Source organism: Acanthochromis polyacanthus, chromosome 14 (assembly GCF_021347895.1).
Source record: "Acanthochromis polyacanthus isolate Apoly-LR-REF ecotype Palm Island chromosome 14, KAUST_Apoly_ChrSc, whole genome shotgun sequence".
Lineage (NCBI taxonomy): Eukaryota > Metazoa > Chordata > Actinopteri > Pomacentridae > Acanthochromis > Acanthochromis polyacanthus.
In genome coordinates, this window is record NC_067126.1 from 5,607,808 (window position 1) to 5,622,621 (window position 14,814).

Genomic DNA, 14,814 nt, shown 5'->3' on the forward strand with positions numbered 1-14,814 from the left:
GCAGTGACTGTTCCTCAACGTAGTACAATAACAACGTTCTTCAAAAACTACAGAGAAATAGGAATAAAGACAATTAAAAAGCTGCATCTGAAACTAAAAAAAATCATATAAACATTCCTGGATTTAAGAGTATTTATGTGATAGATTCATACAGTCTTTGCAGTGACTGTTCCTCAGTAAAAACATTCTTTAACAACTACAGAAAAATAGGAATAAAGTCAACCGAGAAGCTGCATCTGACACTAAAGACATCTAAAATATTCCTGGATTTAACAGTATTCATATAACAGACTCATCCAGTTTGTGCAGTGAAGTGCAGTGACTGTTCCTCAGGGTTGTGGTTAACAACATTCTTGAAAAACAAAAGAAAAATTGAGGGGGAAAAAGTTTCATGTCAGAGGATTTTAAAAACAAGGGGATATAATTCAACATCTCATTTTCTTGGAAGAGAAGGGTGGGACGATTCGTTACAAATCTGAAAAATGAAAAACATAAAAAGATTACGGCACGACAGGATTAGCGGACGGGTCGGACGTCGAGGTGAATCGCTGGCAGCTGGGATGGGATGGGTCTAACAAAACGAGGGGCATTTTATGAGATTACATTTGTTTTTTTTCCCCATTTTTCAATGCGGCAACACTATAGAGGAAATAAAACTACTTTTTCTCCGGCAGATTGAAGTTCTTTTTTGCAGGTTTTTCTATCAGGTGAAATGCTGCCAACATGTCCAGGTGCTCAACGTGTCTCCCTCACTGAGAGTCCTGAAATAGGATTCACCGCCCGTGACCTCCAATAGAATAAAGAAAATATGTTGGATGCCACAGTGACTGCAGTTATTTCTGTCAGTAGCTGATAATTCCAGGCTGCATGTTTCAAACATTACATTAATCTAGCTCTGAGCATAAAGACTGAACTGTGCCACTTTGGGCCCAATCAAGTCTGCAAAATAAGGTGGAAAACAAGACAAAACCTACTAAAATTCAGTCTTCACTGCTACTTTTAAGTCTAAATTCTAGTTAAAGTCACACTCAAGTCACTGGTTAAACCATTGCAAGCTCATTTCTGTGAATCAGAGTTACATATTTTTCCTTTTTCCTGGAAAACCTAATCCTTTCCAGCCCTCAAAATAGCTTAAATGTAACTCAGTACTGGAACTTACTGTAAAAAAGTGTTCTAATATTTAACAAAATATAGTATGGACAAGATAAAAACCGTGGTTTTCAAAGGGGCAGGGGGTCTAAGTACACTATATTGCAAAAAGTATTCGCTCACCTGTCTTGACTCGCATATGAACGTCAGTGACATCCCATTCCTAATCCATAGGGTTCAATGTGATGTCGATCCACCCTTTGCAGCTAGAACAGCTTCAACTCTTCTGGGAAGGCTGTCCACAAGGTTTAGGAGTGTGTTTATGGGAATTTTTGACCATTCTTCCAGAAGCTCATTTGTGAGGTCACACTGATGTTGGACCAGAAGGCCTGGCTCTCAGTCTCTGCTCTAATTCATCCCAAAGGTGTTCTATCAGGTTGAGGTCAGGACTCTGTGCAGGCCAGTCAAGTTCATCCACACCAGACTCTGTCATCCATGTCTTTATGGACCCTGCTTTGTGCACTGGTGCACAGTCATGTTGGAAGAGGAAGGGGCCAGCTCCAAACTGTTCCCACAAAGTTGGGAGCATGGAATTGTCCAAAATGTCAGTGGAACTAAGGAGCCAAGCCCAGCTCCTGAAGAACAAGCCCACACCATAATCCCCCCTCCACCAAACTTTACACTTGGCACAATGCAGTCCCACAAGTATGGTTCTCCTGGCAACCACCAAACCCAGACTGGTCCATCAGATTTCCAGATGGAGAAGCGTGATTGGTCACTCCAGAGAAGGCGTCTCCACTGCTCTAGAGTCCAGTGGCGGTGTGCTTTACACCACTGCATCCCACACTTTGCGTTGCACTTGGTGATGTACGGCTTGGATGCAGCTGCTCGACCATAGAAACCCATTCCATGAAGCTCTCTGCTGAAGCTCTGTTCTTGAGATAATCTGAAGGCCACATGAAGTTTTAAGGTCTATAGTGATTGACTCTGCAGAAAGTTGGCCACCTCTTGGCACTATGCGCCTCAGCATCCACTGACCCGCTCCGTCAGTTTACGTGGCCGACCACTTGGTGGCTGAGTTGCTGTCGTTCCCACACACTTCCACTTTCTTATAATACAGCTGACAGTTGACTGTGGAATATTTAGGAGCGAGGAAATGTCACGACTGGATTTGTTGCACAGGCGGCATCCTATCACAGTTCCACGCTGGAATTCACTGAGCTCCTGAGAGCGACCCATTCTTTCACTAATGTTTGTAAAAGCTGTCTGCATGCTCAGGTGCTTGATTTTATACACCTGTGGCCATGGAAGTGATTGGAACACCTGATTCTGATTATTTGGATGGGTGAGCGAATACTTTTGGCAATATATTGTATTTGAAACTAAATGGATTTGATATAAAAATTAATGAAAATCTGATGACTGTTTTTGTTTATTATCATGGATATAACATTCTAATATTTATTGTTAATAATGAAATAGATGATCCCTGTAAAGCTTTGTAGTTCTTTGTTCAATTTGCACCATAAAAATCAAATGAAATGTGAATTTAAAACTCTGTCAATTTTTTTGTCCAATTTACACTGTCAAAATTAAATAAAACATGACTTTAAAACCCTGATAATTCATTTTTATCCAATCTGCACCATAAAAAACTAATGAAACAGGGCTTTATGATGTTAATTATCCATTTTTGTTCAATTTGCACCATAAAATCTGATGAAATAACGATTTATCACTCGAATTATCCACTTTCATTCAATTTGAATATTGGAAAATCCAGTACAAAAAGATTTTAAAACTCTTATTATCCATTTTCATTCAATTTGAACCATGAAAATTCAATAGAAAATGACTTTTACACTGTTTTTATCCATTTTGTCCAGTTTGCCCCATCAAAATCAAATGAAATATGGTTTTAAAACTCTAATTATCCATTTTTATTGACTACTTCATGACAGGGGCGTAGCTAAGCTGCTTCAATCATGTCCAATATTACTTCTTATTTTTCCATTCTGGTCTTACTTTTGCTTACCTAGTTTATTTTTCAGTAATGTGTTATACTTGTATCTTGTTGCTTATCTATCAGGCACTACATTTTTCATGGTATGTAATTTTGTTTTCTCAGCAATATCTTGCACAATAACTTCTTTCCTGGCTTATTAGGTTTATCTTTTCTTAATAAAAAGGAAATAGCATTGGATTTAGACTGGTTTAGCTTTAGCTAAGTGGAGCTTGACTTTAATTTTAGCCGCTGTTTTCACTTTAACTCAACGTTTAAATAAAATATGATCAAAGCTAGAAAATTAGGGCATTAAAAATACCCTGTAGAGCATTTTTGAAGCTCACAGCATCCTTATATACCCCCTGGTCTCTGTTTTTTCATGCTAATGCTAATATGTTACCTTTCTGCCACCACACACTACATTTCCCAGAAGCCTCTACTGGCTGCTGCAGTGAGTGTTTCTAAAAAGTGAGCATGTGTTGAGGGTTACATAAAAATCCTTTTCATGTGTGAGACCTCGTGGTGAACTCCTACATGTCAGTGACGGCTGCATCAGTTAGCGGTTAAAGTAAGTGACCAAAACATTCACCAGTCGCCCTGCAGCGATTCACCACACAGATAAATCAATTTCTGCGCCACCATTTTGAGTAAGGGTCAGTCTGACCACCTCGATAAAAAAGGTCTGGCTCTGTCACTGCTTCGTGCATCAATAACTGTCTGTAGGCGCAGTTATTAAATATTCACTTGTGTGTTGTTGCCTCAGAATTTGAGTTTTGCACATAATTTTTTTAAAAAAACAGACTCATTATTCTCATTTTTAACTCCTGTGTTTTGCCCTTGTGGTCGGACTGTACCATTACTGCCCGGGGGAACAGCCTAGAACCAGCTGCACAACCATGTACTAATAATTTATTCCTGCACTTTATGTAAGGCATTCATTTAATGAATTTGCATATTTTATTTGTATTCATTTGTTCGTTTTCTGAACACGCTCACATCCTCAGGGTCAGTTACAGGGTGTTTTTTTTAATGTGGAAGAAGACAAACTCAGAAAGATATTTGAGGTTGCATCTCTATTTTTAACCAGAAAAACAACAATAATAATCAAACAGCGTGTGGCTCTGGTCATGTGAGTAATGTCCACATTAATGCCTCCAAACCCTCCCCAACACAGCTGATTAATTATTGCATTATGCTTCATAATATGCAATACAACTGGGTCTGTGGGGCTGGCTGTAGGCTGCACCCCTCCAGGCAAAAATGGTACAGTCCAACCACAACAAAACAGAAAATTAGAATAATGAGTCATTTTTAAATTATTATTATGTAAAAATGTGATTCTGAAGCAACAACCCAAAGGTGAAAAAAAGAAAACTAAGCAAATACACACAAAAAATGGACAAATAAAGTTTCACAGCTTCATTTGTTTTATTTTGATGGTGTGAATAAGAGTAACAAATGAATAAAAACTATCAAACAAGTCTTTAAAACTACAAGTTTCCATTTATGCCCAGTTTGCACCATTAAAATGAAATGAAACATGTCTTCAAAACTCTAATTATCTGTTTGTAGTCAATTTGAACCATGAAAATCCAATAGAAAATGGCTTTAAAACTCTTATTATCCATTTTCATTCCATTTGCACCATCACAATTAAATGAAACATGACTTTAAAACTCCAATTATCTATTCTTGTTCAATTTGCACCATTAAAATGAAATGAAACATGGCTTTAAAATTCTAATGATCCATTTTTAGTCCATTTGCAAAATTAAAATCAAATGAAAAATGGCTTTAAAACTCTAATTATCCGTTCTTCTTCAATTTGCACCATCAATATCAAATGAAACATGACTTTAAAGCTCTAAATGTCCATTTTTTTCCCCATTTGCACCATTAAAATCAAATGAAAAATGGCTTTAAAACTGTAATTATCCATTTTCATTCAATGTGAACTATCAAAATTCAATGTAAACAGGCTTTAAAAGTCCTAAACATCAAATTTACCAAAAGTCTTAGTAAAAGATTGACTTTAATGCTTTACTTCCTATAATCCACACAATATGGATGTAATCCTGAAGAACGAGCAGCAAAGACTGCAGGACGGAGCGTCTCCAGTGGAAGTGATCTATCACGGCGTGGAGAAAATGAACAATATGCTTACTGGCTCATTTATTTAGCACACAGCTGGCCCTCAAACCAGAATAAGCGACTCAGTGCGACTGCTTACGCACTGCTTTGCCCTGCTGACGCACCAGCAGACACCTCGTCTACCTTCAGGACCCTGGGAGCCAATATGAACATTTTTCATATCTCAGAGCTCCCAGGACACAGAGCCTTATATTGTTCCGACCAGCCGCTACTGCGTCTGATATAACAGAAGAAGACCCACAAAAGTAACTGTGCAGAAGAAACAACAGATTTATGTGGTGACTGATTTCTAAACATTTAAAAAACAACATTATAAATCCAAAGTAGAAGCATTTATGAATCTAAACATCCACACACTGTTGTCAACATGCTTATCCACAGGAAGTCATTGAATATGTTGAGTTTTCCACGTAGAATTAACCATAATTATTACATTAGTCAGATAATTTACATATTTCAGTATGTAGGTTCTTAGCCTGAATTCAGATAATTCAAATAATTCAAATTATCCTGATAAAATACAGTTCATCAGGATGATTTAAATTATATATTGTAGTGTCTTAACCTGAAAATTTTAATTAGTTAGCTACATTAGCATGAATAATAACATGGTAGTGTTTTAACCTTAATATTTAAATTAGTCAGACAAATTTCCAAAATATTGCTGAGTTTTAACCTTAAAATTCAGAATTGTTCAGGTAAATTAGCACAAAATAATCAAATGGAAAGGTTTTACCTTTGGTATTTTGTTACTCTCATATTTTAAAAAAAGATAAATATGGACATAACTATCAATTTTAAATGAGTTAAAAGCATAATTATTTAAAAAAAACTATGGTTTTAACTTTAAAATTAAATTGTTTTGGGTAAATATGTTTGTGTGTGTGCATATAGTCATAAACAATCTGACAGTTTAATACGTCAGTTTGTGCAACGTCTGTTTCAGGAGTAGTATTTAATGTGCAATATTTTCCTTTTCAGAAACAATATTTCTATACTAATGTGTAATATTCTAATTTATGTGCAATATTTCATTTTAATATGTAATATTACTTAACTGTCTCTTCAATTACCAGTATTTGAGCTTACTTATTTTATTTTTAGGAATATATCATATTTATATGTTGCTGCTTTTCTGTTAGACACCACATTATAGTTTTTCACATTATATTAAAAATTATTTTCAGAGCACTGTCTTGCAGAAGAATTTTATCTTAGAAAAGAAAGAGCTAACGTTAGCTTTAAGCTAGTTAGTTAGCTAAGTCAAGTTTGAGCTAACTTTTAGCTACTCTTTTTGCTTTAACTGGACAGTTATATGGAATTTTAACAAAGCTAAAAAACTGTAGCCTTAAGAAAAGCTCCACAATACATTTTCAAACCTTATGGCACCTTCAGATAAACTCCGGGCGCTGTTTTTTCTCATGCTAATGCTAATACTTTACCTTTCCCCGTCGTTGCTCTGAAACACTACATTACCCAGAAGCCTCCGCCGCCTGCCGCTAACCACGTGACTGTTTATGAAAGTTGAGCACGTGAGCGTGTTCTCCGCGTGTTGGTTTCATTTTGAAGGTGAAGCGGCTGTCACCGTGGACGCGGGCCTCCGTTAAAGTGAGTTACATGACATTTATTTGACAACGCTATTAACAACCACTGCCGGTTTGATTTAGACGTTTGTCCGCCGTGACGCAACTGTGGCGCGTCTGAATGAAGAGTTATGTCATCTCTGTTAGCCGCTGCTAGCTAACTTGATGCTAGCTCACCGTAACGTTATACAATGAGTGAAAACAGTACAACTAGCAACCAAAAACACAGCTAAGCACTTGGTCTGTTCCTCCACTTTAACAAGACGTAGACATTTGAAAGGAATAAACCTCAGCCTGTCAGCTCGCTGTGTGTTTAGCCTGTCTGCTGTCATCTGTGTTGATGTTACATCAGTTCATCGTCCTTCACTGCATGTTTAAAACAAGCTAAATGGGCTGCTTACAACAAGTCATATTTATGATTTATGACAAGAACATAGCTGGTTAGTGGTTGTCCAAAACGTCGACAGTGAATTAAAGCCCCCAAACCCAATTTTAGGTCTTCATTTAATTTAAATTGTATACATTTTCTGACTCAGATGAGGTAGAATTTAGATTAAGTGAAGATTGTTAAGAATAAATTTGATATTTTTGGTGTCAAGCAATTGACAGAAACCCTATCAGCAAGTTTTAAAGCCGTCTGTAATAAAATTCAGATTTTGAATCATGTTAAAATTCCCATATGGTGATTCTTTTGTGTGCTGGAAGACATGTGGTGAGCTAAATGTGTAGTCAGTGCCACTTTCATCTTGAATCTGCAGTGTAGCAATGACAAACTCATGAAAAATACATGCAGTCAGGCTTCTAAGATTTTATTTATATATATATATATATATATCAAACCTTGCAGGTTTGAGCTTTCTTTATCTTGAATTATTTAAACACTACAGCTCACTATTGTGCAGCGTAAAGCAAACAGAGCTGCAAAAACAAGTTATAGTTTTATTTTCTGACAAAGTTAGTGGTTGAACAAAGAGCCAGTGATGAAATATAGTCTAAAATTGAAGGCCAAGTCCTCATCAGCTTCCATTTGCACCAGATTTCTAGCTCAGATGAGTGAGAATTTAGATTATGTGATGATTAATAATAAGAATTTTTTTAGTGTCTCTCCTCTGTTTAACCTTTTTTTTTTGGAATAGCTTGAAATCTAGCAGCAAATCTCCTGATAAAATCGTTTTTTTTTATCATGTTATAATGTCCATGCTGTGTTTTTTTATCTGCTAGAAGACATATAATGATTAAAATAAGCCATCAGTGCCATTTTCACCTTGAATCTGCGGTGCAGCGATGACAAACTCCAAAACGTGGAGTCTAATCCTGTCAACGAGCAGCAGGATGGAGCTTTCTGTATCGTTAATCTTTTCTAAGAATCAGCTGAATTCTATAAATGATACAGCTTAATATTGTGGAGTGTAGAGTGGTTTTACAGGATCTGAGCAGCGTGGTTCAGCCGGTGTGCTATGTTCATGAAAAAGAAGGAAAATAACATACAAAATTGTACTGGTATTTATAATAAAAAAGGAGTATTGAAGGGTCTAAATACAGAATAACAATAAAATATTAATAATAAGTACAAAGATGGTGTGCTTGAGTCAGGAAGGGATTATTTTCATGGGAGCTGAGCTGAGACTTGCTAAACATTCCTAAATAAAAGCAGCAAATCATGAGAAGTTTTTATTTTGTATAATGGAACCTGTGTTGTGTGAATGTTTGTATTTCGTTTGGATGAAACGAGCAACTCCAAAACAGTTAATTGTTTGTCCAGCATTTTAGAAAAACAATAAGAGCAGCTGATGGACATTAGCTGTGACTAAAAATTACCATAAAGAGACACAAAGCAACCAGAAAGAGACGCATAATGACCGCAAAGAGACACAAATTGAAAGTAGGAGACACAAAATGACCACAAAGAGACACAAAGCGACCACAAAAAGACACAAATTGAAAGTAGGAGACACAAAATGACCACAGACACACAAAATGACCACAAAAAGAACCATAAAAGGACAACAGAGAGACTCAGAACGACAACAGACACAAATTGAAAAGAGACACAAAACAACCACAAAGAAACACAAAACAACAAAGAAACACAAATTAAAAAGAGACACAAAATGAAAATGGGCGCAAAACAACCAAAACTATACACAAAATGACCTCAGAAACACAAAATGACAACAAAAAGACACAAAACAACCAAAAAGAGATGTAAAACAAAAAAGACATGAAAACCACAAATAGACACAAAACAACCACAGACATAAAACATTCACGAAGTGACAACCAGAGAGACACACAAAACAAGCAGAAGGAAATACAAAACGACTACAAAGACACTAGACGTCTCTCCTCGTGTGTAGTTTAGGTACGAGATGTCGTCACTCTCTGCAGCCAGCGTGGAGTCTCCTCCTGCAGCTCAAAGCCCCGAGCAGAAGAAGCCTCTGAGGCCCTGCTGCGCCTGTCCAGAAACCAAGAAAGTCCGGGATGCTTGGTAGGTTCCGACCACAGAGACTGATGTCCTTGTTGAGGTGAAAATGTTCATTTATACTTAACATTTCTGTGTTTTTCTCCACCAGCATCATCGAGAAAGGCGAGGAAAACTGCACAGCGCTGATCGAGGCCCATAAAGATTGCATGAGGGCGCTCGGGTTCAAGATTTAACTCCTCGTTTTGTGCGTCTGTGTGTGCGGTGAGTTTAAAATAAAAGCCAGCCTCCACACACTGCTTGTTTGCAAGTATAATTTACTACTTCTTGGGTCAGTTGTGTCCCTCAGCTGTTGGCTGTTTAGTCATCAACTTGCAGCTAAAACAGTCTAAAAAGAACATCCAGTTTGCCCCACATGAGCATTTAAATTAAGAACACATGCTTATTCATTAATGCAGAGTTTTTTGCTTCAGGTGTGAACTCTGCAGACACAAAAAAAACAGAAAGAGACACAAAATGACCACAAAGAGATGTAAAGCAACTAAAAAAAGACTTGAAACAACCACAGAGATGCCAATTTCAAAGAAAGAGACACAAAACAACCAAAACTAGACATAAAGTGACCATAAATGGACACAAAAATACCACAAAGAGACAGAAAATGACTGTTAAGAGACACGAAATGACCAAAAAGAGACACAAAACAACCAAAACTAGACATAAAATGACCATAAATGGACACAAAAATACCACAAAGAGACAGAAAATGACTGTTAAGAGACACGAAACGACCACAAAGAGACACAAAACAACCAAAACTAGACATAAAGTGACCATAAATGGACACAAAAATACCCCAAAGAGACAGAAAATGACTGTTAAGAGACACGAAACGACCACAAAGAGACACAAAACAACCAAAACTAGACATAAAATGACCATAAACGGGAACAAAATACCACAGAGAGACAAAATGACTGCAAAGAGACACAAACTTCAAAGAAAGAGATCCAAAACAACTAAAAATAGACAAAAAAATGGCCATAAGGCGACACATAAGGATCACAGAGACACAAAAGACAACAAAGAAACACAAAACGACCACAAAGAGACACAAAACGACCTCAAAGAGCCACAAAAGAGTCACAAAGAAGCACAAAATGACAGAGACACAATACCAACACAAAGAGATGTAAAATGTCCATAAGCAGACAGAGCACAGCAAAAACCAGACATAAAAACAACTAGAAACAGACACAGCAAAAAGTAGGCACAAAACAACCAGAGATAGACACAAAACGACAACAAAGAAACACAAACTGACCATAAAAGTACAGAAAACAACCAAAGCTTGATGCAAAATGACCACAAAGAGACACAACACAACCAAAACTAGACACAAGATGACAAAGGAGACACAAAACGACCACAAACATGGAGCTCAGACTCAGTTTTATTGAACACATTTTTGTCTCTTTGCCCCAGATGATCGTTGAAGTTAAAATGTTTGTTCATGGATCCAGAGTGTTGTTCTTTATCAGGACCTCTGTTAAAACCCTCTGTGGTCAGTTTTGTGAAGCTACGAGAATAAAAACTGGCCGTTTTTCATGTGTGAGTTGACAGATCGGCTCTGACAGTTTAAACCTGGCTTGAATTGAATCAGTCTGCTGTGTAAATGGGAACCTGAACCCTCCGTGAACCGTGAAAACACACAACATTTTTTTGTTAGTTGTTGGTAAAAGAGGGATTTATTTTTGCCGGGTCGACAGCTTGAGTTTCGTTTTTGCTAGGTCAGTCGTGCGTCTTGGCGGTCTGCTGATTTAATCCGTTGTTGTGCATTAAGAGCAGCGTCGGATTAAAACATCGTGTAGCGAGGGCCGGAGATGGAGGATGTGTCGTGTGAGCAGAAACACGCCTGAAGCCGTGCAGCTGAGTTCATGTTTCAGCAGATCGACCGGCATCGCTGGTTTCCTTTAATGTTCTCTTCTTCCTGTAAAGGAGGATATTAGTCACTACCAGTACACAGCTGGTTGGATAGCAGGCTACCAAGATGAGTTAGTGTTTCCTATGATTTACTGTTGGGTTTCTGGGTGTAAAATATGTCAAAAGTTAACTTTATTTCATCTTATAACACATTTAACAATGTCTTTTAACCCCTTAAGCTTCAGTGTACCGCCGGCGGTACACCTACTAATTTGCATAGGAATTTCAAGAATGTCCGACGGCTGCAAACGCGATTATACAAACACTATACGCCGATGGAAAGCTTAGATTCTCATGAATCCACCAGTATAAACCACTTTCAGATGCGATTACCACAGCGGGTGAGAAAGACACATTTGTCCGACAAAAACGAATATCCATCCATCCGTTCTCTATACACGGCTTCAACGCACACAGCGCGACTCACATTTCCGGGTTCATTATTACACACACAAAAAAAGATTCCACAAAAAACGGCCATAATCCAACCTTTTACATCCAGATGACACAAGCCAGTAAACTATTTTGTCCAAAACATGTCCTGAAGTCGGTATAAAATCCACGAATCGGTCATTTTCAAGGAAATGCACCTCCCGATGCCCGTCCAATATTCCCCGTATTTTTCGTAATTTTTTTATTTAAAAATAGAATATTAGCAATTTTTTTGTACTGAAAACGGCTGGAATTGACTGAAGCTTAAAGGGTTAATTATACAATACGTGAATGTTCTGTTTTAACACTGTTTATTGTCACAAATCCATCTATACATTTATTTTACATTCACAAGGAGACACAAAACGACCACGAAGAGACACAAAACTACCGCAGAGACACAAAACTACCGCAGAGACACAAAACTACCGCAGAGACACAAAACTACCACGAAGAGACACAAAACTACCGCAGAGACACAAAACTACCGCAGAGACACAAAATGACCAAAACTAAACACAAAATGACCACGAAGAGACACAAAATGACCAAAACTAAACACAAAATGACCACGAAGAGACACAAAATGACCGCAGACACAAAGTGACCACAGAGACACAAAATGACCAAAACTAAACACAAAATGACCGCAAAGAGACACAAAACAACCCAAACGAAAGAGACAAACTAGAAAAGAAACGACAACAGACACAAAATTATAAAGACACAAATCAAAAAGATAGTAACACAAAAACACATAAATAAACCTAAAAAAGGTGATTTTTTTTTTTTGATGAAATATTGTGATTTAAATCTGAGATTTTTGGTGACTTTCCCGACTGAACCATACATCACGATTCATTCAAGGACTGTTTGAAAGTTGAAAATTCAACAATTTTTTCATTTTTTTTTTACTTGCACTTATGATGGAGATAATTAGTACATTTGTATAGAAGGTTGGATAGTGTGCTAGTAAGCTAAGTTGTGTTTCTTTTGATTTATTCTTGGGTTTCTGGGTCTAAAATTTAATTTTTTTGTCACACTGATGTTAAATATGATTCTGTTGTGGTGCTGAACTATTAGCTGAATATGCTTCTAGCATAATGATTTATTTTTGGCATTAAAAAAGACACATACAGAATATCTTGATTTAATGTTTAGATTTCGTTAATTTTCCCGACACGTCACACATAATTTTTTAAAAATACACACAAAAGAACTGAGTAAATGACACAAACTAGAAAAGATTCAAATTTGACCAATTTTCCTCAGTTTTTATAGTTTTTGAGCTTAAGAAGTGGTGAAATTTTCACATTTTTATCAGAATAATAAGCTGTAGATTGGTTTTAGGGTTCAGTAGAGTGCCTATATAATGAGTGGCGACAACTAGGGATTTGAAGCCATTTTGTTTCCATTCACTCAATATGGGACGCGCAGCGCGAGGTGCACATTCACGAAAACTATGGATTGTTTACTGATTTCAAGACATGTTTTGGACAAAATAATTTACTGGCTTGTTTTGTCTGGATGTCCAAGGTTGGATTATGGCCGTTTTTAGTGGAATTTTTTCATCTGTGACTAGTTTTGAGCCTTCAAAGGTGAGTTGTGCTGTTTACGTTATTTGCTGTTTGTTGGACAAATGTGTTTATATCACCCGCTGTGGTAATCACATCTGAAAGTGGGTTATTCCGGTGGATTCATGAGAATCTAAGCTTTCCATGGGTGTATAATGTTTCTATCATCGAGTTTTCAGCTTCGGTCAATTTAGTAAAATACGTTTTCCCGTCCGCCTGTACGGTGCTGCAGCTGTTAGCATATGGCTAATAGCATCCTCATGCTAACGGCGGCTAACAGCCCAGAAACAAGTGAAGAACACGGAGCCTGTTCGGGTCATATGAGGCTGATAAGTGACTGCAGGTTGGACGGAAAACAGAAAATAGGAAACAGAAAACTGTCAGCTGTTTGTTGAATTGGAAATCATGTGAATGAACAGGGAGGCTGTTGTCGAAGCTCAGATGGGCCGCTGAAGTTTAACGGGTTACCCCGTTAAACTTCAGCGGCCCGTATTTCATACATCTCCATGCATGAAAATGGTCAAAGTCAAAATAACCACAACTGCCTAAAATCACATCAAACTTTTCTATCTGTCATTCACCCATACATCATAACATGAAAGTACATACATGGGACTAACCTGGCACAAAAATCATGATGAAGTCGGTTTCCATCCCACTCTCCGGACTTTATTTTCCCAGTTTCCTTCTTTCACGACTCCTGGGAAATCTAAACATGTGTAATCCCTTCTCCGATCGATTTGTGCACCCAAAGGCACAACAGCCCGTCATTTTTCAGCTATTTATGAAGCCAAAAAAGACCTAGAATTACTCTCTGCATTGTAAACAACGTTAACAGGCATAACCGGCGTTCATGAATTGGAAACAAAATGGCTCCTATAGATCACGTGACCAAAATTTTTTGGACCCGTCATGTCGCCACTCTCATTATATAGGCACTCTAGGGTTCAGGCGGTTTTGTCGCCCCCCTCTGGTGGGGACAATAATTACACAAACACTGCAGACAAATGCTCATAACAAATGCTAATCCACCAGTCTTTTTTGTTTTTTTTAGACTGTAATGCTTCTAAATGCTGAGTTTCTCTTTTTACAGAACTTCTTCTTTGAAGCTGTTTTTGTTCTCCTCACTCCTAGCTGTTGTATTTTAGTCACTGCAGTTGTTCAAATTTTCAGTTCTGGCTTTTAAAATCCCAGCATGCATCAGAAGTACAGATATTTTCCTGCCGTGTGTGAACTCAGCTCCTCTGCTGTGTAAATCAGAGTGTAGTAGAGCGTGTTAAATGCTCACGGTGTGCATTTTCATCTGTCTGCAGTGTGCTGCTGAGTGGAAGATGACCTTGGATATTCCTTTTCTTCTTCTCCTGTCTAATTTATACTCCGCTGGAAGGGAAGCTCTGATGATGAACCACACGGGACGGTCCGACTGTCTCTACTGGGTGGAAATTGCTTTTTTTAAAGTGTGCAGAATCTGTGTGAATATCTAAAATGCTGTCTGAAGTTGAATAAAAGTCCTATGCAATAGCACCGTTTACTGTTTTTATTTATTTCTGCTCCGTCTTGAGGCCTGGTTGTGGA

At 37.6% G+C, this 14,814-nt stretch overlaps 1 protein-coding gene across 2 annotated transcripts; it reads left to right on the forward strand.

Moving 5' to 3' along the window:
* The first annotated feature begins 6,719 nt into the window (after positions 1 to 6,719).
* On the forward strand, positions 6,720 to 14,760 carry LOC110968270 (cytochrome c oxidase copper chaperone). Of its 2 annotated transcripts, none has more exons than XM_022218108.2 (4): positions 6,720 to 6,853; positions 9,186 to 9,316; positions 9,402 to 9,514; positions 14,553 to 14,760. In XM_022218108.2, the coding sequence occupies exons 2-3, from the start codon at positions 9,198 to 9,200 to the stop codon at positions 9,484 to 9,486; spliced, it is 204 nt and encodes a 67-aa protein (XP_022073800.1). In that variant the 5' UTR covers positions 6,720 to 6,853; positions 9,186 to 9,197; the 3' UTR covers positions 9,487 to 9,514; positions 14,553 to 14,760. The 2 variants fall into 2 exon arrangements, with proteins under 2 accessions (XP_022073800.1, XP_022073801.1); XM_022218109.2 differs by having other exon boundaries at positions 6,724 to 6,853; positions 9,191 to 9,316.
* The last annotated feature ends 54 nt before the right edge of the window (positions 14,761 to 14,814 follow it).